The sequence below is a fragment of the Carcharhinus amblyrhynchos genome, chromosome 14, assembly GCF_965287045.1.
Source record: "Carcharhinus amblyrhynchos chromosome 14, sCarAmb.v2.hapA, whole genome shotgun sequence".
Lineage (NCBI taxonomy): Eukaryota > Metazoa > Chordata > Chondrichthyes > Carcharhiniformes > Carcharhinidae > Carcharhinus > Carcharhinus amblyrhynchos.
This window is the reverse complement of record NC_137337.1, coordinates 20,088,873-20,111,319: the sequence shown is the minus strand read 5'-3', so window position 1 is coordinate 20,111,319 and position 22,447 is coordinate 20,088,873. Positions and strand designations below refer to the sequence as shown.

At 40.5% G+C, this 22,447-nt stretch overlaps 1 protein-coding gene across 7 annotated transcripts in view; it reads left to right on the top strand.

The window, feature by feature from the left end:
- Nucleotides 1–22,447, top strand: part of unc79 (unc-79 homolog, NALCN channel complex subunit) — a 163,136-nt gene that overhangs the window by 118,920 nt on the left and 21,769 nt on the right. For 4 of the 7 annotated variants that reach the window (XM_080202363.1, XM_080202361.1, XM_080202360.1 and 1 more), the window contains 11 exons: nt 482–598; nt 6,465–6,567; nt 8,845–8,985; nt 9,196–9,234; nt 13,729–13,841; nt 13,961–14,046; nt 14,212–14,385; nt 16,846–16,914; nt 18,218–18,328; nt 20,201–20,305; nt 21,306–21,383. In XM_080202363.1, coding sequence (XP_080058489.1) covers nt 482–598; nt 6,465–6,567; nt 8,845–8,985; nt 9,196–9,234; nt 13,729–13,841; nt 13,961–14,046; nt 14,212–14,385; nt 16,846–16,914; nt 18,218–18,328; nt 20,201–20,305; nt 21,306–21,383 — 1,136 coding nt within the window. The remainder of the gene's footprint in view (nt 1–481; nt 599–6,464; nt 6,568–8,844; nt 8,986–9,195; nt 9,235–13,728; nt 13,842–13,960; nt 14,047–14,211; nt 14,386–16,845; nt 16,915–18,217; nt 18,329–20,200; nt 20,306–21,305; nt 21,384–22,447) is intronic. The other 3 variants (XM_080202365.1, XM_080202362.1, XM_080202364.1) reach the window with 2 other exon arrangements.

Genomic DNA, 22,447 nt, shown 5'->3' with positions numbered 1-22,447 from the left:
CGTTGGTGATGGCCTTTCATCTATTTTGATCTATCAGTTATAAAAGTCCTGATGTGGTAAAATCCTTTGGTTTATGTGGTCAATAATTTCTTACAGCTGCTTCCACTCTGCTGCCGTCACCACCAATATAACAGAAATCCAGTTTCCACATCTGGAGAGATTATGTGTGGTGGAGGAGGAGCAATGCTGAGGGAATACCTGGTCTTACGTGTCTTCTCATTATTGTCAAATTATATATCAAATACTAAATTTGATATGGTGTTTAATCAAATTTACGTATACATTTTAGAGAAGTGCAGTCAAAATGAATTTTGTGCATTTTAATCATCCCATTACAGCTGGATCTGTTTGATGGCAGCATGCTCTTCCCTGAACACAGTAACTACAGACCTTTCTGTAAACTGGTAACAGAACAGCATTTGCACTGTTTACTTCACACCAGTTCCACCTGTTTCAGTATTTGTTTTTATGCCATGTTTAGTTCAATATAGGCAAATGCAAAGGGGATCTCTGGGGGCCATACCACTGAACCTGTTAATGAAGAGACAACTGGAACACCAGTCCAGTGTACCTCACAACTTCAGTAACTGGGACACTGGTTAGTATGTTCTACATTACAGTATGCACATAGTCAAACCTTGATCTCGCAAACATGTGAAGATTGCTGACTCATGCTAGTGTTGATCATATCATTTCTGAGCCCTTCTGCCGTGTGTCTGCATGATAGCTTGGAAAAAACATCTGTTATGTTAGGAGGGTTCTCGTAATATAATTTGTTATGAATGGTTTGATTATATCATTCAGCAGGATGTTAGCTGCAATGCGGAAGAATGCTTTTAGCAAAGCTGTATCACTTTGAACAACAAACAGGATATTAGGAATTAAAAATAATTCCATTAAAGCAGCTACATTAGTTTCCAAAAATGAAACTCCAAATCTTTGTTAGCTTTTTTTAAACAGGCTGCTTGATATTTACTGTTATGCTTTTCACCTTTCCTATGAAACATTCATGCCCCAGAAGTCATCTCCCAGCGTTACAAACTAATTCGTAATTCAAGTCTAAAATCACAGTTTTTAAAAGTTATTTTAATTCCTCTAGTTGAACTTGCCAAAAGTTTAAAAGCTTGAAAATTCATTTGAAACTAAACAATCAGTGTTCTCCTAATAGTGTCATTGCCAGTCATGAGTCTGAAGATATGCGGGTTAGGTAAATTCCCCCTTAGTATCAGGGGACTAATTAGGGTAAATGCATGGGGTTATAGAGATAGGGCATGGGTGGGATTGTGGTCGGTACATATTCAATGACCAGATGTCATGACACTTCATGGGGTCCAGAGTTAATGTTGAGTGCACCTTGGGAAACTGTCTCCTAACTGCATATCACCATGCCCCTGCCTCTACAGGCTCAGTTCTAATGGTTGGACAAGAAATACACAGGGATGGCAATGGTGGTTGTCTGTAAATTATGATTCCATGAGTATGACTATGTCAGGTTGTTGCCCAACTAGTATGTGAAATAGCTGTCCTAAATTTTGGCACAGGCTTGTTCAATGCCCTGAGTTTAAGTGGCCCAGCTGAGTTTGATTTTCTTTCTTTAGGGGCTGGATTTTCATTTTAGAGATAGGTAGTGCGAGGGACCAGTGGGATTAGGTGTAGGTATAGGTTGGAATGAGTTGGCATAGATGGGGGTGAGGGGCATATGTGAGAGTTTGAGGGCCTAATATTCAACAATGTAACTGGGATGAAGTCCCATAGAAGTTTACCTGTTTAGTTTGCCAACCTTGGATAAAGTGGCTCGAATAGTGCGATTTATATTCCAGGGGCTTTGGGTGCATACTACAGATGAGAACAGTGAGTCAATATATAGTTTGGAGGTTCCCTTAGGTGCTGCTGAGTGTTGAGGTGGACTGGTTGAAAGGCCCATTTTTGTTCTATGGGACTTCAATCCAGTTCTGCTCTTGAATATTAAGCTCATTCGCCTTCATCTCCACTCAGTCCCGGTGCCCCACCTATGCTAACCTATGTTACTCTATTCACACCCAAGGACCCTTATAACCCCTTTGTCAACTCAGTGCAAGCTGATGCCAAACTATGCCCAACCATGTCCCTTTGCCCTTATACTTTCCATGCCATCTCACATAATATCCACCATGAAAAGATGTCAGGAGTCAAGCTGTGATGAAAGTAAATAAAGTTCTAAGTACCCATTACAGAATTCACTATGTAAAACAGCTCTCAACCATTAAAGACCATTCAATACATTCATACCTTCCCAAGTACTTAATAATTTCAAAAAACAAACATTTGTATTCACAACACCACATCAAAGACATCTAATGCTTTAATAATCTCTTGGAACTGTGCCCCACACTGTGATAAAGAGAGGTTGTGAAAGCAGTCAAGCAGTAATATGTTTTACATACTTACCACTCTTGGTGAGCATTTACACCTCCACCATAAATTTATGGGACACACACTGCAGGTTAAGTCCATTCCTGGAATAAAAGATGAGGTCTGCTAGAAATGGAAGCAGATGTTTTTAGAGCCATCTGCCTTTTTAAAGGTCTCCATTGTCTCTGCATCTCAGTGAAAATCTGTGTCATTAAATTGTGGAGAGGGGAACACCTTGGGGATCAGGTCTGCTTTGGAATCTAGACCCTGAAGAAAATTTTAACTTTTCACTTTAAATGAGAATGCCCATTGGAGACACCAATAACATCTATTTAAGGAGTGGGAAGGACATAACACCTCACTCTTACGTTGGAGGTTCTATAAAATAGAATCATGAGATATTTGCTCTGAAGATAATCATCACATTAAACAACACATAGATGCATTTTTTTTCAATTACAGAATGTGGGCATCGCTGGGAAGGCCAGCATTTATTGCCCCTCCCTAATTACCTTTGTGAAGGTGGTGGTGAGCTGCCTTCTTGAGTACAACGGAGTGGCTTGCGAAGCCATCTCAGAGGGCAGTCACTTTCCATACAAAGAAATAGGAATGAATATGAGACTAGAGTTAATAACATAGCCATTCTGTTCCTTGCATGTTGTTGAAGTAAGTTCCCTTTCAAATAAGGACTTCATGAATAGCTGCAAAAAAAAACAAATGCTGTCAAAAATGTTTTGGAAATAATTTTTTGGGAAAGTTGCTGCAGACAAAAAGTTATTTTTAATATACTGTTTTGAGGAATAACAAACAGACCTTTTTCAGTCAATTAGCTCTTTAACCTAATGGCATTTTATTTCCAAACACATTTATTTTTAAGTGCATTTTGCCGTTAGCTGTCAAGTTAATTTTTCTGCAATGTTTTGCCAGTATAAGTTTGGTTTAGTTGGTATAACAGTTATCTCTGAGTCAGAGGGTTTGGTGGTTCAAGCTCTAGTCCACCTTTTAAGTACTTATCAGTGCAGTATTGAGAAAGTACGACATTGTTGGATTTGTAGCATTTTAGAAAAGATTAGACTACTTGTCTCTCTGTTTAACTCAATGTAAATGGCACCATTTGCAGAGCAGGAACTCTCCCAGTGTCCTAACAAACACTCTTCCCACAACCTAATATAATTCTAAACAGATTGACTGATCACTTGCTGCTTGTGGGATCTTGCTACACGTAAATTGACAACTGCAGTTGCCTACATAACACAACAAAGTCGTTATGAAGTTCTTTGGAACATCCTGAGATCATGATAAGGTGCAATATCAGTAATATTTCTTTCTTTCTAAATATATAGTCTTTGTATTTTTTTTGTCCAAAAAGAAATACACAGAACCAAAGATGTGTGGGTTAGGTTGATTGGCCATGCTAAATTTCCCTTTAGTGTCAGGCGACTAGCAGGATAAATACATGAGGTTATAGTGATAGGGGTGGGATTCTCTGGCCATCCTTGCCCCAAAACCACAGAATCCTGCCCAAGGTCAATGGACTTCTGTGTGGACCTCCCGCCACCCGCTACAATTCCCATGGCGGGTGGAAAGGGAGAATTCCCTCAGGGTGGGATTGTTGTCAGTGCAAACTGGTAGGGCTGAATGGCCTCCTTCTGCATTGTAGGGATTCTACAGTTCTATGAGGAGCAGACTATTTGGCCTAGCTGGCGTCTGACCATGGTGTTTATGCTTCATTCGAGCCTCCTCATACCCTATTTCTTCTAACCCAGTTGGTTCATAGTTTTGGTGAAGGTGTGTTTTTACTTTTTAACTTTCTCCATTTTTGATATGGTTTTTTCTGGCAAAAGGGTGTTTGGTGTAAAAAATAGGGAAATTCACACTGGTTACAGGGGTGATTTACTGAGGTCAAAGTTAGTGCAGAATTCTAATAAAATATGTCAGATACAAAGATTATGAAAAAAAACTTCCTCAAGTAATTATTTTATATTCTGTGCTTACCTATAAAGTCTGTTTGAATTGAATCAGATGTATGCTAAGTCAGTAGAAGGATGAAATGTTAGCTTCCTCCTCCTTGCCATCCCTTCCAAGTGAAATGTGGATGTGCATTATTTTTTACGAATGATTGAAGTTATTACTTTTGTTTGTGTTACAAGGTGAAGTACAGAATAGAGGTGTACGTTTTAGTGCCCAGTTTCTATTGCTCAAGGCTATATATTGTTCAGATAATGTAGAGGATTCAAACTGTGCTTCAAAATAGAAAATTGAAAAGAAATTGACTGGATCCTTCTATTCCATGCTGCTGTGCTTTCTTTCCCACTGTTGCAGTTGTTGCGACAATTTTTAAATTAAAATTGGTCTACAAAGTCCATGTAAAATGCATGCAGAAAACATGTGTGTCCAATGTTGTTAATTAGCACTGATTAAAATATGTAATCTGTTCCATAAGTAAGGAAAATAACATTTAAGCTGTTTCTCTACTAAGCCTCATGCCATGTCAAAGCAAGTGACTCCCAGCACATGGAGCTTTGCACAGCTGGCAGCAACAATGAAACGAACTAACAGACATATGGAGGCCAGCAGCTGGGGAGATCTAGTTGTTCATTGTTCCTTCCTGCCCACTGGTCTTATTAGAACTGGCAGCTTTGTTTAGATGTTGCCATTTGTTACACCGAACCCTACCACCTTGCCCGCCACAGAATCGGAGCGGGTGAGAATCTGACAACGGAAATCTCCGTTGATCTTGGGTGGGAATTTCTGGTCTTGCCCAAATGAAGCCATAAAATCCTGCCTCAAAATGAATCAGATTGCCTCAATCTGTGCCACGTTCCTGTGTTTCTTTGGGACCCTGGGCACCACTACCATGGCTCCAAGTGTGGATATTACACCCAAATTCAAGAACTGTCCCTTGACCTAGATGCTGTTTACTGTGATTTAGTGTAGTTAATACTTTTTAATTTGCTGGTGAAGGAAAGAATAAGAATACTTTTAACCTGCTAACTTGGAAATAAATTCAGGAGAAACTGGTGACCTGAATTCTTTGAGGCTGTTTTGGCATGTTATGCATTGCTACTATAGACTCACGCTTAAGTAATTTATAAAAAGAAACAAACCATTGTAGAGAATAAGCACGCACTCATAATGTAACCGTTTGTCACAGACCTCTCCCAGCAAAAGAGCCTCTTACACATAATTCGTACACATTTTCAAAAATGTTATTTTCTTGTCCATCCAAAAGAAATGGGTGGCACAGTGGTTAGCACTGCTGCCTCACAGTGCCAGGGACACAGGTTCGATTCCTGGCTTGGTTCGCTGTCTGTGTGGAGTCTGCACATTCTCTCTGTGTCTGTGTTGGTTTTCTCCAGGTACTCCAGTTTCCTCCCACAGTCCGAAAAATGTGCTGGTTAGGCACATTGGCCGTGCTAAAATTCTTCCTCAGTGTACCGAACAGGAGCCAGAGTGGGGCGACTTGGGGACTTTCACAGTACCTTCATTGCAGTGTTAATGTAAGCCTACTTCTAGTAGGCTTACATTAACGCTAGTAGGCTTAGTAGACGCTAATAAATAAACTTAAGAAGAAACGCAAGCCAAAAAGTAATGTTGCATGCATCAACAGAGACTAGTCAGCTAAGTACCTACGTAAAAATTTTGTCACTCATGTCTGGTGCAAAACTTTAAAGAGTACCATCTCCCAATGAAGCTGCATGTTTTGTAGCAGCAGAGTGAATTTTGGATTCTTCACCAATAAGTTTTACAACAGCAAACAGCAAAGTTTTTTTTTGTGTAACATTTTTAAACGCCATGTAATCCCATTGTAAATTCTGACAGGAAGCCACCCCATGTTCCCACTTATACAAAACTGATAAAAAATGATGCTAGGAAGCCATCTGACTAAGACTGATTTGAATGTGTTCTGTTGTCAAAAATAGCCCTTTATACCTTTGCTTATTCAATTAAAAAGGATCAAAATCTGTGAAAACTGACTGAAATAGACTTTTTTTGGACAGATTTTTTAAAGTATATCAATATCTTGCGTTTATACACATTGCAACATTTGTAAATGCCTGTTATCTTCACAGGTGCTACGAAATCTAGTTTGCTCTCAGCACAGAGCATAGTTAGCATGTTTGTTCCTGCACCAGAGGAATTTACAGATGATCAGCCAACCCTAATGTCTGACAGGTAAGGATATTAATTTACTAACCATGCCTTTTTTGCAACACTTTTAATGATTATATACTGAAATACCCCTCAATGGAAATTCAATCAGATTTTCTACTGAAAATGCAGACAGTACAACACTCAGCAATGTAAATATCCATTGTCATACCTTATTTGTCGTGGAAAAGTATTGATAGTCTTCATCACATTTGGGTTATACAGCTAAAATTGCACGGTGTTTTGGCTTTCTTGTAGGTTACACATCTGAATGATAATAAATATGTGGGCAGAGGTAGGGGAAGTATACTTTAAAGAAGTTAGCATTTTTGGAGGTGTTGTTTTGTGTAGACTGTATTCAAAAGCAATTGTCACTCAAACTTCAGTGTAGAAGCAGCAATATGATGATGCAATGCAGGTTTTCTGCAAAAAATAGGCACTGTATACTTGTGAACCTTGTACTGTTAATTTTAATTGTTCAGCCTAAACTCTCTGAATAAATGCTGATGGTGAGGAAATTTACCCACTTCCAATGTGATTTTCCGATATCCACTGAGAAACAAGACAAGTTCTCCCCCATCAAAGTCTAGTTGGAAAATTACCATCAGTGGCATGGTGGCACAGTGGCTAGCACTGTTGCCTCACAGCTCCAGGGACCTGGGTTCGATTCCTGACTTGGGTCACCGTCTGTGTGGAGTCTGCATGTTCTCCCTGTGTCTGCGTGGGTTTCCTCCGGGTGCTCAGGTTTCCTCCCACAGCCCAAAAGATGTGCAGGTTAGGTGCATTGGCCGTGCTAAATTCTGCTTCAGTGTACCCGAACAGGTGCTGGTGCGTTAGTCACAGTTACTCCATTGCAGTATTAATGCAAGCCAACTTGTGACTAATAAATAAATAAACTTAAAGTTTGCAATTTTTCAAGTTGTTTTATGTGGATTCACAGCGTTTACAATACCCTAATGACAGGGAACCGAATCAAAATAATTGAAGTAGCCACTGAACCTTGTACAAGTGGCGGTAAGGTAGTCATGTATTGAATAAATAGAAGAGATATGTATTTAATATATTACAACTCTATCCAGATAGGCTCCATGGGAGTAATTGTACAAAACCTAGGGTAGAATTTTCCCTTTTTGAGGCAGAGTGTCGCAATGGGTGGGAAAAGTGGCATTGAAGCCACTGGCACCAGCACCAATGTTCTCCATTGTATTACTAGCAATTCGGGAAAACAAAATCCAGTGGTGGAGTTTCCATGACATCATGCAGAGACCACTCCACCAGTTACTTTTTTTTAAAAAAGACTAGGACACCATTTTTAAAGGCTGCCCCTGTACATGAAAGTAAAAATAGGACTTCTTCCCCACACGCCCCCCCCACCAATGCAACATTCCCTCTGCACTCTCCATGGGCGCTGCCGTCACATCAATGTGAAAGGGTAATGTAATGGGAGGATTATCAGCTGTAGAGGCCTAATAATCAGAATTAAATTTATTCTAATGTTAGGAATCTCATTATGTCACTGGCAGGGAATGGAACAATTGCAGTGGCATGTCCTGCCGGTGTATAATACCATTTGGGTCTCTGGTGAGATCTTGTGGTCCCGTCACCATTCACGCCCGATGTGAACAGGAGCACAAATTCCCACTCCTAGTGAATCAACTGTACTTACAGGTGACGAAGGGGCTAACCCGAGAGCTTGTTATATAAGTACAGTTGATTCACCTGACGAAGGGGCTAACCCGAAAGCTTGCGAGTATATTATCAAATAAATAGGTTGGACTAAAACCTGGTGTTGTCAGACTTTTTACTGTGTTTACGCCAGTCCAACGCCGGCATACCCACATCATGACTTATATAACAATCCAGAAGTTTTCATGGTCGTTTTGTTTTTTTTCCTGGAATGTGAACCACATTGAAACTGGCTTCAATGATGGGAGGATTAACATCTGGGTCTATGGGACCCATATCAAAGAACCCCACCCAGATGTGGAGCCCCTGATAAAACTCACATAACACAAAAAAATTACACATAATGACTGTATCAAAACATTGTAACATTTATAAATACTGTCAGAAGCAGCTGAGGCTAAGTTTGCAGATTAGTTGCACGTGAGGTTTGATACTTGCCATTGTGGATGATGTGGTGAAGTTCCAAAAGTTCTCCATCTCCGGAGCTCTGTAAAGCAAGCTTTTGGCAATTCTACAACTTGCTATGTGGGATTTGAATTCATAGCTTGTGGACTGCTGGTTCACACCTAGGCTTAATGTTGAAGAACATGCTAACAGTTTCATTCTTTGGTGCAGATGCCTTGACTGTGGGGCTGTTCTTGAAGAATATGATGAAGAAACATTAGGATTGGCTATTGTTGTACTTTCAACATTCACTCACTTGAGCCCAGACCTCGCTGCTCCCTTGTTGCTTGATATCCTACAGTCAGTTGGAAGGTAACCAGTGTAATGGTCTTTGATAGCTGCTTTGTTTAAAATGCATTAAAAGTATTGATGGAACTTTAAAGATTGGTTGCCTGGAGAGCATTTTTAGCAAAGCAGTACTTTTTTGATATTTCATCTGAATGCACGTTTTTAAGTGAAAATAACTGTTCAACTCATGTTTTATGGATAGATAAGTAACATTACTGACATTTTTCATTTCAGACTGGCATCCAGTACACTATTTTCTGGTCAAGCAGAAAGGTATTTATTTGCCTTTGTTCTTACAATAATGTATGCAAAAAGAACATAAGAAATAGGAGCAGGAATAGGCCATCTAGTCCTTCGATGCCCCGCCATTCAACAAGATCATGGCTGATCTGAAGTGGATCAGTTCCACTTTCCCGCTTTCTCCCCATAACCCTTAATTCCCTTGTCTATCAGAAACCTGTCTACCTGTGACTTAAATATATTCAGCGAAGTAGCCTCCACCACTTCAACGGGCAGAGAATTCCAGAGACTCACCACCCTTTGAGTGAAGAAGTTCCTCCTCAACTCCAATCTGAACTGCATCCCCCCCTTATTTTGAGGCTGTGCCCTCTAGTTCTGCTATCTTTTCTAAGCGGGAAGAATCTCTCTACCTCTACCCTATCTAGCCCCTTCATTATCTTATATGTCTCTATAAGACCCTCCCTCAGCCTTCTAAACTCCAACGAGTACAGACCCAGTCTATTCAATCTCTCCTCATAGGCTACCACCACCCTACTCCAACCCTCAGAACCCTCTTTTCCTGAGGACAGTTCTGGTGGCATGCAAAAATGCAACTGTATCCCACCATGTTCTGTTTGCACTGGACATTGGAGTTACTGGAGTGTCCAGCATTCAGAGCTCAGCATGGTGGCCTCAGAGGTGAAATAATTGGGGGTCTTTGCAAATGTTATCGGAGTGTGGCCATACATGAGTCCAATCAGTTTAAAAAAACATCAATTTGTTCAGGCAACTCGCTGCCTTTCTTCTTCCAACTACAACTGGCCACAAAGTCTTTGGGCCTGTACTCGTTGGAGTTTCTGAGGGGGGATCTTATAGAGACTTACAAGATAATGAAGGGGCTAGATAGGGTAGAGGTAGAGAAATTCTTTCCGCTTAGAAAGGAAAACAGAACTAGACGGCACGGCCTCAAAATAAGGGAGGGGGGGGTGCAGTTTAGAACAGAATTGAGGAAGAACTTCTTCACTCAAAGGGTAGTGAATCTCTGGAATTCTCTGCCCATTGAAGTGGTGGAGGCTACCTTGTTGAATATATTTAAGTCACGGGTAGATAGATTTCTGGTAGACAAGGGAATTAAGGGTTGTGGGGAGAAAGCGGGAAAGTGGAACTGATCCAATTCAGATCAGCCATGATCTTATTGAATGGCGGGGCAGGCTCGAAGGGCTAGATGGCCTACTCCTGCTCCTATTTCTTATGTTCTTATTTCTTATGTTCTAACCCCCTCATTTCTGGTATCAGCCTAGTGAACCTTCTCTGCACTCCCTTCAAGGCCAATATATCCTTTCGCAAATGCGGCGACCAAAACTGCACACAGTACTCCAGTTGCGGCCTCACCAGTGCCCTGTACAGTTGCAGGAAGACCTCCTTGCTTTTATATTCTATTCCCCTCGCTATAAAGGCCAGCATCCCATTCGCCTTCTTGATCACCTGCTGCACCTGCAGACTGGGTTTTTGCAATTCGTGCACAAGTACCCCCAGGTCCCTCTGCACCGTAGCATGCTGCAGCTTTTCGCCCTTTAAATAATAATCTCTCCTACTATTATTTCTACCAAAGTGGGTAACCTCCCATTTTCTAACATTATACTCCATCTGCCAGGTGCTCGCCCACTCACTCAGCCTATCCAAATCTCTCTGCAGACTTTCCGCACCTTCCACGCAATTTGCTTTTCCACTCATCTTCATGTCATCAGCAAATTTTGTCACCCTACACTCAGCCCCTCCTCCAGATCATCTATATAAATGGTAAACAGTTGAGGCCCCAGCACCAATCCCTGCGGCACTCCACTAGTCACCAACTGCCAACCAGAATAGCACCCATTGATTCCAACTCTCTGCTTCCTATTAGACAACCAATCCTCTATCCACACTAACACCTTACCCCCAACTCCGTGCACCCTAACCTTTTGCAGCAACCTTTTATAAGGCACCTTATCAAATGCCTTCTGGAAATCTAAAAACACCACCTCCACCGGTTCCCCTCTGTCTACAGACACTCGTCACATCCTCATAGAAATCCAATAAATTCGTTAAGCACGACTTCCCCTTCACGAATCCGTGCTGCGTCTGCTTGATCAAACCATTCTTTTCTAGGTGTCACGCTATTTCTTCTTTGATGACGGATTCTAGCATTCAGTTATGTTTTCATTGTTGGTTGTAAAATATTTATATCTTACAGCTATCCCTTTTACTAAATTGGTTTAACTCCTTAGCTGTTTATTTTATGCCTTTTCTCAGTCTTCAATTCCCATGGGTGAGGGACATTCTAGAATCATCGGTCTTCATTGATTGTTAGTTTTCACAAATGCTGCTGTTTCAGCCAGAAATAACAAAAATGGCAGTGATTTAGCTGACTGGCTATCTTTTGCCACCAAGCCAGGAGGTCAACCCTGGTTCAATGAAGAGTATAGGACGGCGTGCCAGGCGCAACACCAGACATATTTAAAAATGTGTCAGCTGGTGAAGCCGTAACACTTGCATGCCAAATAGCATAAGCAGCAAGTAATAGATGCCAACGGATCAGATCTGCAATCCTGCCACATCCAGCTGTGAATGATGATGGTCCATTAACCATCTCACTGGAGGTGGGGTACATTTGTCCAAATGGCAGATAGCACTGTGTCACCAACCTTGAGCTGCCTTCTTGAATCTTCAGGGATTCTTCTGAGCACTCTTTGATTACCAGAGCTACTCCCAAGCGCACTTCACAGCCCTTTTCCCTAATTGGAACCTGTTTCTCTTGGCCACTACATGAGCTATTAAGGGCCATTTTCTGCCTAGCCTTGATTTTAAGGCTAGGCACTCGATGACTGAGGGTGGGAAACTGAAAATGTTTTTTGGGGGTTCTCCAATCCCAAGGCCCTTTCAGACGGGAGGTACCATCCCCTTGGACCTGGTAGCTCCTGTTCATCCCTCCCAGCCTACGAGAATTGCCTCCTTCTTGGCTGACTGAAATCACCCCCTTCCTGCTCCCTTCAAGGCCCTCCCCGGGACCCCTGATTCATTTGAAGTGTGGCCCTGGTAGTTAGTCTCAGGCATAGCACTGCAGTACCACCTCTGGCCACTGCAGCACTGTACCCTGGTAGGCTGATTGGCCAACAACTCTCCAAGGCGGGACTTCCGTCCAAGTGCAGAAAAGATTGTGCTTTCGCAATCCTGAAAATTCAGACCATGGAGTTCCCGAAAAGACAAGTAAGGATTTGAATGAAAACAGAAAATGCCGACAAATCTCAGCATATGTGAAGAGAGAATAGAGTGTGGGAGTTGAAGACAACAGAACATAGGATGATAATCATCCTGTTAGGGCGGGGGGGGGGCGAAATTGACAAAGATGTCCTTGACAAAAGGACAAGGGAAATGTAACTGGTGGTGGTTATGGCTAAGAAAGGTGCTGATGGTGGCCACCCTGACAATTCAGGATGTTTCAGGAAAGACAGGTGCAGATTTAAATGGTCATATATTCAAGGACTTTAGAGAGTGTTGGAGGCTGGAGATGGGGCAGTAGCTTACAACAAAGCTTGTGTCAAGAGTTGGCTTTTCTGAGGCGACGGGAACTTGATAACAGATTTAAAGAGATGGAAAGCAACTGAAGAAAGAGAACCCTGAACAAAGTCACCAAACAATGAGGACCAGCGGGGAAATTGATTGCTCAGTAGGATAGTGGGGATAGAGGCTAAGGAGCAGGGCGTGGGCCTTTTGTTAAGGTAAGCATAGAGAGACCATGATGGGAGACAAGAAAGAGACAAGAGAAATATACAACTTAGATAGTCATGTAGTTAAGGATAGATCTGGAGCCTACAACTTTATCCACTTGTAACCTTTTATTTACAGAGATGCAAATTACATATCTTGCACCTCCAATTCAACCACCTCCGTTTTAGCCTGCTGTTATAAATATGAACTTGAGTGAAACCCCAGTTAATACCAATTGCACAAAGTTAAACAACTAATTAATATGCATTTAACACTTTGTATCTATTCTAGACCTGTTGAAACCTTTGCACCACTTATTCTGTTGACTCAGTTATGACCAGCTAATTTATTACAGATGCTGGATTAAACCTAGGAAATGCATTCGCTATATGATTCATTGTAAGCGTGTGATGTTCTCTTGTGGGGAATTAAGATCTTTGATTTCATGTAACATGCTTTCATGATTCCTATTGGAACCTGTGTCAGAAATTATGCCAGTGTGCCAAAATCTGGCACTTTTATCCAATTTATTTCTAAACAATAATAAGTCTCACAACACCAGGGTTAAAGTCCAACAGGTTTATTTGGTAGCACAAGCTTTTGGAGTGTTGCTCCTTCTTCAGATGGATGAAGAGTTGTGTTCACAAACAGTGCAAACATAGACAGAGACTCAATTTGGGATGTGAGTCATTACCTTGTAAATTGAGTTTCCACATCATTTCTAAACAATAATGTGTGGTGTGTATTTGAATAAAGTTTAACTAATTGTTAAAAAAATTCTGCCCTTTTCACTTTTTCAAGCATGATGATTCCTGGCAATGCTGCTGGAGTGGCAAAGCAGTTTTTACGCTGTATTTTTCACCAGCTTGCTCCCAATGGTATACTTCCGCAACTATTCCAAAGCAACATTAAAGGTATGGTATTTTACAACACTAACTTGATACACAAGTGTTTTGACACTGAATGCCAACACCTCAAATGTTTCCTGAGGCAAGAAATATATTTTGAAATAGAGGTTTTGTTTTGACATCAGATGGAAGCTTCCTTCGAACTTTGGCCTCCTCTTTGATGGACTTCAACGAGCTGAGTTCGGTGGCAGCATTGAATCAACTACTGGAGGTACTGTGGATTTCAGAAGTAAATTGCAGGTTATACCCAAGTTAGTCAATTTTTAATGTCCTGTGATAGAAATAATATCAGCAATTACAAGTGTGAAAACTGTTAAATTAATGATTAGCATGGTGCAAAATTACATGCAATGTTTGTGATACAAATGTGACGCAGGGTTTAAATAATAAGAAGAGCTTGCCAGCAGGAGGAGCTATGCTTCGTTGTTTAGACAACATTGCCACTTACATGGAGGCTCTGCCTATGGATTTACCAAGCAATCTGTGGACTACAATATGCAATCAGTTTCAAACCTTTTTGACCAAATTGCCTTGCATACTACCACTGAAGGTAAGGAAGAATTTACTGATCCACTGCCATTTGGATATTTGATGAATAAATACGCCAAACTAAGAATGACATTTTTCTTCATGTTTATATTACAAATCTAACTTTGTATTGAGCTGGTTACCACTAAAATATAAAGTTCCAGCGCAGAGTTGCAGTTCATGTGGAATGTTTTGTCACAAGTAGCAGTTGACAACAAATTGAGTAGACCATTTTAAAATGAGTAGAATAATTATTCGAAAGAATGGGGAAGATTATGAGAATTAAACTTGTAAACAAAACTGGCTCTGCGTAAAAATCCAAAAGTTAGGCCTGTGTAAAATCCTTCCTTGAAAGGAACTGATCTTTAGCACAAGCAAGATGGAGTCGAGTAGAATGCTACACTGCTAAAATATGTTTCCTTAAGCACTGAGATCTTGTCATCAAATCTGCCATGAAAAAAGAAACATAGGTGAGTCACTGTCCATAGGAAAGGAGAAGAAGATCACAGGACATGTCACCTAGACCGCTATTAGGCAGCATGATTGCATGGCTCAAGAACCACCATGATGGGGGTTTGGGAGAAATTGTTGGCCTGGCTCCCACTGATGGGAACCCTGCACTGTCTGAAAAGAGATGGAAAAATAACTGCCTAAAAACATGGACCATATTGAGTCATTTACATCAACCTATGATGTCATAGAAACATAGAAGACAGGAGCAGGAGGAGGCTCCTTGGCCCTTCGAGCCTAGTCCATCATTCATTATGATCATGGCTGATTATCCAACTCAATAGCTTAATCCTGCTTTTTCCCCATAACCTTTGATCCCATTTGCTCCAAGTGCTACATCCAGTTGCCTCTTGAATACTTTCAATGTTTTGTCATTAACTACTTCCTGTGGTAATGAATTCCACAGGCTCACCATTCTTTGGGTGAAGAAATGTCTCCTCAACTTCATCCTAAATGGTCTACCCTGAATCCTCAGACTGTGACCCCTGGTTCTGGACTTCCCCACCATCAAGATTTCCTTCCTTCACCTGCCCTGTCTTGTCTCCTGTTATAAGTCTTTATGAGATCCTCCCTCATTTGTCTGAACTCCAACGAAAACAATCCTAATCTAATCAATCTCTCCTCATGCATCAGTCCCGCCATCCTCAGAATCAGCCTGGTAAACCTTTACTGCACTCCATCGAGAGCAAGAATCTCTTTCCTCAGAAAAGGAGACCAAAACTGCACACATTACTCCAGGTGTGGCCTCACCAAGGCCCTGTATAATTGCAACAACACATCCCTGCTCCTGTACTCAAAATCTCTCGCAATGAAGGCCAACATGCCATTGCCTGCTGCACCTGCATGCTTATCTTCATTGACTGGTGCACAAGGACACCCAGGTCCCACTGCACACTCCCCTCTCTCAATTTAAGCCATTCAGGTAGCCTCCTTGTTTTTGCTTCCAAAGTGAATACACTCACATTTATCCAAATTATACTGCATTTGCCATTGATTTGCCCACTTGCCCAATTTGACCAGATCATTATGGAAGAACTCTGTATCCTCTTCACAGTTCACCCTCCTATCCAACTTGGTATCATCTGCAAACTTTGAGATGTTACATTTTGTTCTCTCATTCAAATCATTAATATATATTATGAATAGCTGGGGTTCCAGCACCGATCCCTGTGGCACCCTACTAGTTACTATGTTGATGTACTTGGATTGAGTCTGAAACTTGATTGAAAGTTCAGGATTTAGGGTCAGTAGCTCAGCAATGGCATTTGTTACTGACCTCAAAGAAAACTGTCGACAAAGGTCTCGTGATCTCTGTGGCATGGATTTCCTGTTTCCACCTGCAGTTTAAATTTGATGCCAAATAAAGGGAATCTCCAGGTACCCGGTAGCAGTGATGTAAGCAAAAAGGGTAAACAGCAAATCATATTGAAACATTCTCACAGAAAACAAACGAAGAGATTAAAGACTCTGAATCCTATCATTTTTAATTTAAATTTCTTGATAACAAGATGAACGATTATGATAGAAGCTAAAATAATGATATACAAGTTATGATATTATTTAGAAAATATATGGATTGTTTTTAATCATAGTTAAGATATTTGACATTCCATGAATATAAAATTAGCTTTGCAGGGCCAGTGAGTGTGTTTAGCAGAATGAAGTTATTATGCCCACAAAAGCCCTGTAACATTTCATTCAATAAAGTATATATTCCACTTTGTGTTTGGTGAAATAACTTTACAAATGTCTGGACAGATCACTTATCCTTAATTCATTGGATATTTCAAGAGTCAGATAGAGGACCAAAAGGGAACGGGATTGAAATATTCCTGAAATGTTGGAAATAAACTGATTTTATATGTCATGATAGATCAAGAATGTCAAAATTTTCAACGTGTGCTTGCCAGTTACTGAGAAAATAAATACCCAAATACATGCCAAGAAGTGATAACTTCTATTTTGTACGCAGTGCTGCTTGGATTCTAGTTTAGCAATCATGATCTGTCTTCTCAAGATACCTACCACAAGTGCAACACGAGTAAGTAAGCTAGAGCTAATGTGGCTTCTTAAAACCTTTTAAACCTTTGATCTTTTGTTACCAGATTTTCTTTCCTTGGCAGGGAAACAAGTTATTTTAAAACTACTTTTCAATCATTTATTCCTGTTTTCTCTCTCCTCTTAAGTTTTCCTTTCATTCTTTGGCATTTGCCATTTTGCATTAGGCATTGATTTGTAGATTTTATTCTTGGGCCAAGATTTTTTAAGAAGAATAAAATGTATAAATCGTGTAACTTGTTTCATGTGTATTATCTGTGCAGTGTTTTTCTCATATTTTTGTATTGTTGGTTTTATGCGATGCATTTTCCTCTATATGGGACTGTGCACACAACCTCAAGATGGGTAGGTGTGAGTCTACACTGGACATTGGAATAGCAACAGTTATGGGTCCAGGTTTCTTCAAGCTACCCCTGGGTTAGAGGAATTCCTGGTGTTGGCTGCAACACACCCTTGATAAACACCTCCAGGGGATCATTGTTAAACTTTGGAGCAGCTCTCTTCTTTGCCACAGCCATTTCAAGACATCTTCTGCTCAGAGTGGGCTGGAGAGAATGAGGGTGGCATTTTAATATGATGCCCAGACCTTTGACCCCATAAGATAACAGCTAGGTGGGTGAGTCAGTCCCCAGTCTACCATGTGATTCAAAGAGACACTCAGAGAAACTCATCCATAAATAACTGCTGTGTTTCCAAGTGTGAAATTAGGTGTGTCCAGCAACATTGTCCAGCAGGAACGTCATCATAGAATGCATCCAGCTAGGCATTTAGTCACAAAAATGGAAAGTTCTACCCACTGTGTGAAAAAATGCCGGGACAAGTCTGACACTTCCCAGTATAAGTTTTAACAAGTTAGGTTGGTGCTTTTTGCAAAGAAAACAGACCCAGACACTTCTGGATATATTGCTTACAGATCCTCGCTTATAAACAGTGGCACAAAATCAGCACTGAGTTGATTGCTTCTGAGTGTTTAGGGAGCACTAATGTGAACCAGCATGAGTGAGGATTAGGTAGGCACATTTCACATTTCGGTATTGGTTACACAACAGGAAATTTACTTTCTGTTACCTTCATACTAATTTAATCTGACATAAATTAATTGGGGCTTCATGCAAGCTATGAGACTCATTGTGATCTGAATTTAGTTCCTTCTAACCGTAGGTGATTTTAGTCCATTCTAAAGTTTGTCCACTTCAATGGGTTAGCCCTCCCTCCATCCCCCATTGTATTTGCTTCATAGGGAATTTGGTGTCTTACTCTTTTTTTTCCATTATCTTTGATTATAGAGCCTTTTGGAGCCATTTTCCAAATTACTGAGCTTTGTGATTCAGAATGGAGTCTTCAGCCTTATGTACCTTGTTGAATTGTGTGGATTGTGTCATCGAGCATTCAATAAGGTAAAATTGGGCCACAGTTTTCATCTTCAATGAAAATGATTGATACTAGGTCTTCTCATGTATTTGAAGCCCTGCGCAAACATGGGCTAGCAATCACGGATGCAGTTAAATTCTCTAACTGCATGCCATACAGCACAACTTCACAAAGGGCATGTCAGATATGAATCTGTTTCTCAAACGATGATTCTGTGTCTTTAAGAAATGTATCATGTTTCTTGTGAAGGGAATGTTTTAAACTTCAGCTCTGATTACGCTGCCAGTTTGTCTGCTCAAGGCAACCCACATGCTGAGACTGTAGAAGCGTAATTGTTCCATAATTGATTTTGGGGTGTTGGTTTTAATTTGAATTCATTCAGTTTTGTTTGTTTTTTGGGTTATCCCTTGGGGTTTCAAAGTATGGCTAATTAGGTTGATTGACAAAAGAGCATCATCTGCTAATGGGAAAAGCCAGATTTACAGAGGGAAATAGCAGGCAGTTGTCTGTTTGAGTTTGCCAGAAACAAGAAGTGTTATTCTCTCTCTCTCTCTCTCTAAAGACTGGTAGTTTGGCATTTGCTAGAAAATAGGTATCTGTCTCCAGAGGAGTTCAGGACGCTGGAGGATCAGCAACTCATGTACCAGTATGTGAGCCTGTTATTTGCTAACTGATTTTGAGGACGAGTTTATGTCTGTGAGGAATATTGTTTAACTTGGAACTAATAGAAATAGACTAACAGTTAAGAATTGTATCTTGTCATGTTTATGTTTAAACTAATGCAGTTTATCATGTTCAATTGGTAAAAGTTGCACTAATGCCTTTTTGTTATAGTTAAACTGTGTTATTAAATAAAGCATGTTTTGATAAAAAGCTTCCTAGTGGGTCAATAGAATCATGCCTGGAGCGAAACACCTTATGCACACACCAGTGCCAAAATCAAAAGAAGTTGGGGCCTAGGCTAACTTCATAGTACAGCCTGGAGTTTCTGAACTGGTCCCTAACACTCATTTTTAGTATAGTTAAATGATTAGGAACATCTTATGCCAAAATACTGTACTCAGCGCCTCCAAAAAAATGATTGCCATTTATTTAATTGTTGAGTCTTTGACAGGTAAATATATCAGCATATAAACCTTCTTCTGGTGGTGTAGAGTAGTTGACAGTGATAATGTGGTTCATAAATTATGCTTAATATGGTTTTTGAAAGCAGTCACAGGTTCCATTGGGTCTTATAGATTTCTGTAGTAGGGCGAACCCAGGGGGTGTGGGCTGCAGCAGGAGAGGAATGGATGGAAAGGGTTAAACAGGCAGCCTGACTAAAATATTCCCACTCACCATGGGCAGACATGACAAATTATTGTATCCCAGACAGCACTAAAACAGTCATTCTCCAGATGAGATCTTTTTGAGGTTATAACAACAATAAGAGAATTGATATCAAGGCTCCGCAATGGCTAGAGGAGCTATTGTGCCTCTGGAGAACTAATCAAGTGTCATGGAATTGGGGACAATTAACATACCATCAAAATCAGTTTGACAAACACAGTGCTTTGATATTGTAAATGAGTGGACAGGAAATGTCCAGAAAATGATTAAAGCTAAAGCACACAGCACAATGGATCAGTATAATGAGATGGAAACAGAACTTTAACAAAGTTAAAGTAACAATCTGATGACCTAATCAAAATGTAGCACTTTGTAACACGCAAAAGTATAAGAATATACATGATTAGCAGAGTAGCTTGGAAGCAAGCTGGAGTTATAGCCATGAGTTCTGCTGTCCCTCATGTATGTTGAATGAAGCCATTTTTGTTCAAATTTTACATGGCCTCAGATGACTCAGTTAGTTCATTCCCTCCAACAATTTCCTCATACTTTGTGTTTGTACTTTTCAGGAACGAGATAAATTCTACCTCTCACGGAGTGTTGTATTGGAATTGTTACAAGCACTGAAGCTAAAGTCTCCACTACCAGACACCAACCTGTTGTTACTGGTGCAGGTAAAACTTTGTTCACATATTCTGTGTTAGGGTGTGCCTAATTTATAAATAAATTTCGCCCTAAAGCTTGAAATTGACTTCGAATTTCCACACGTGGGGACTGAACAAACTTAGTTCCTGCTAACTTGTGTGCAAGTCCGTCGGTCTCTGTAGACAGCAGAACAGATAACATGGTTAGAAAGGCATTTGGGATACTTGCATTATTAACTGACACATTGAATATAAGAGCAGGGAGGGTATGATGGAGCTGTATAAAACACTGGATAGGCCACAGGTGGAGTACTGTGTGCGGTTCTACTTGCCACACTATAGGAAGGAACTGATTGCACTAGAGAAGGTGCAGAGGAGATTCATCAGGATGTTGCCTGGGCAGGAACGTTTCAGCTTTCAGTAGATATTGGATAGGCTGGGGTTGTTTTCTTTGAAGCAGAGAAGGTTGAGGGGAACCTGACTGGTGTGTGTAAAATTACGAGGGGTATAGATAGAGTGGAAGGAAGAAACCCCTTAGTAAAGGGGTCAATAGCCAGGGGGCATAAATTTGAGGTAAGGGGCAGAAGATTTATAGGAGATGTAAGGAAAAAATTTTTCATCCAGTGGGTGGTGGGGAATGTGGAACTCACTGCCTGAAAGAGGTGGGAACCCTCTTAACATTGAAGAAGCATTTGGATGAACACTTGAAACGCCAAGGACCAAGTGCAGGAAAGTGAGATTAGAATAGATAGGTGCTTGATGGCCAGTGAGAACGCATTGGGCCAAAGGGTCTTTTTCCATGCTGCAAAACTCTATTACTCTATAAGATGTCATTCCTGGTTTAAAAGAAAGAAATTCAAGTAAAATTGCAGAAATCATGGAGCAGTGACTAGAATGAGTAAGTGACTACCTTGTGCAGGAGTGATATATGTTTACTGACATTTGCAAGTTACATAATAATGGGAATGCACCAATAAACAGTTTGAAGGCTGATGTGAAAACTATTGGATCTCTCTCTTGTTCTTACTAGTTTGTTTGTGCAGATGCGGGAACAAGAATAGCTGAATCAACAATTCTGCAGAAACACATGATTGCATCTGTTCCTGGAGTAAGTATTGGACCCAACCATAATGTTTCATTCAAAACGTTCCAGACAATTTCCATATATGTATAACATATATATAGCATATATAATATTGAATAGAATTTCTATCAATTCTGAAATGTGTACAGCACCTTGCAATTTCCTAGAATTCTGGAGTTTTGAACATCTGCTCCTCCAAAGAATGTTATTGTTGATGGAACAATATAATTAACATTAGGGTATAATTTGTGATTTTGCTAATGGGTACTTTCTACTTTCCTCACAGTGTTATTTAATTGGGAGTAAATACTAATGGTGGTGAAATTGAAGTGAGTGCAAAATCACATTAATCTAGTGTCAGCATAATTAACGGTGATCTGTGAGTTGTGCGTGTAGTTGCTGACATTGAAAAATGAGTCGTTATTTTTTCAAGAGGTTGAGTGCCTTCTTTGCTGCTCTTTTGATTCCTCTCAATTATCTGTGTACAGTGCCCAATACAGGTTGATGATGAGACAGCTCCTCTGAGTCAATGTTGTTCTGTAGGGCTCAGGAAATGTGAATGACTAAAAAAGACCTCGATAATGAAATAGATATTTTAAATTTGCTCTTCTATGGATTTTTGCTTTGTCAAATTTAAAAAAAAACTTTCACTAATTTAACCTTGTGTTCTTTATGTAAGAACCCCTATGATTCTTGCTATATTCAAAACCTGCACTTGAATGTGAAAGTTCAGCAAGTTAAGGAAGACCACTGTTTCGATTTCATTTTATCCTGCAGTTTCCCATATTACATACCAGGCTGGATTTAACGAGGCACCACTTTCCCCAACTTCACCAGCTAAAATGTCAGAGAGGGAGCTTGCCAACTTTCCTAATGGCTGCACAGTGGCCACTTAACACTAGAAGCAGCACTAAGTGGTTGACGGGAGAGCATGTGCACCTCTCTTAGCCAGAATCCCACCTTGAAGAACAACCAGCCCCTGGGAGCGGTGGCCATTTCTGGGACTAAGATTGCCACACTGTGTTGAGGGTCTCACTGGCTGACAGCTGCGCCCACTCCCTCTCCCTGCCCAGTATAGGGAAAGATTC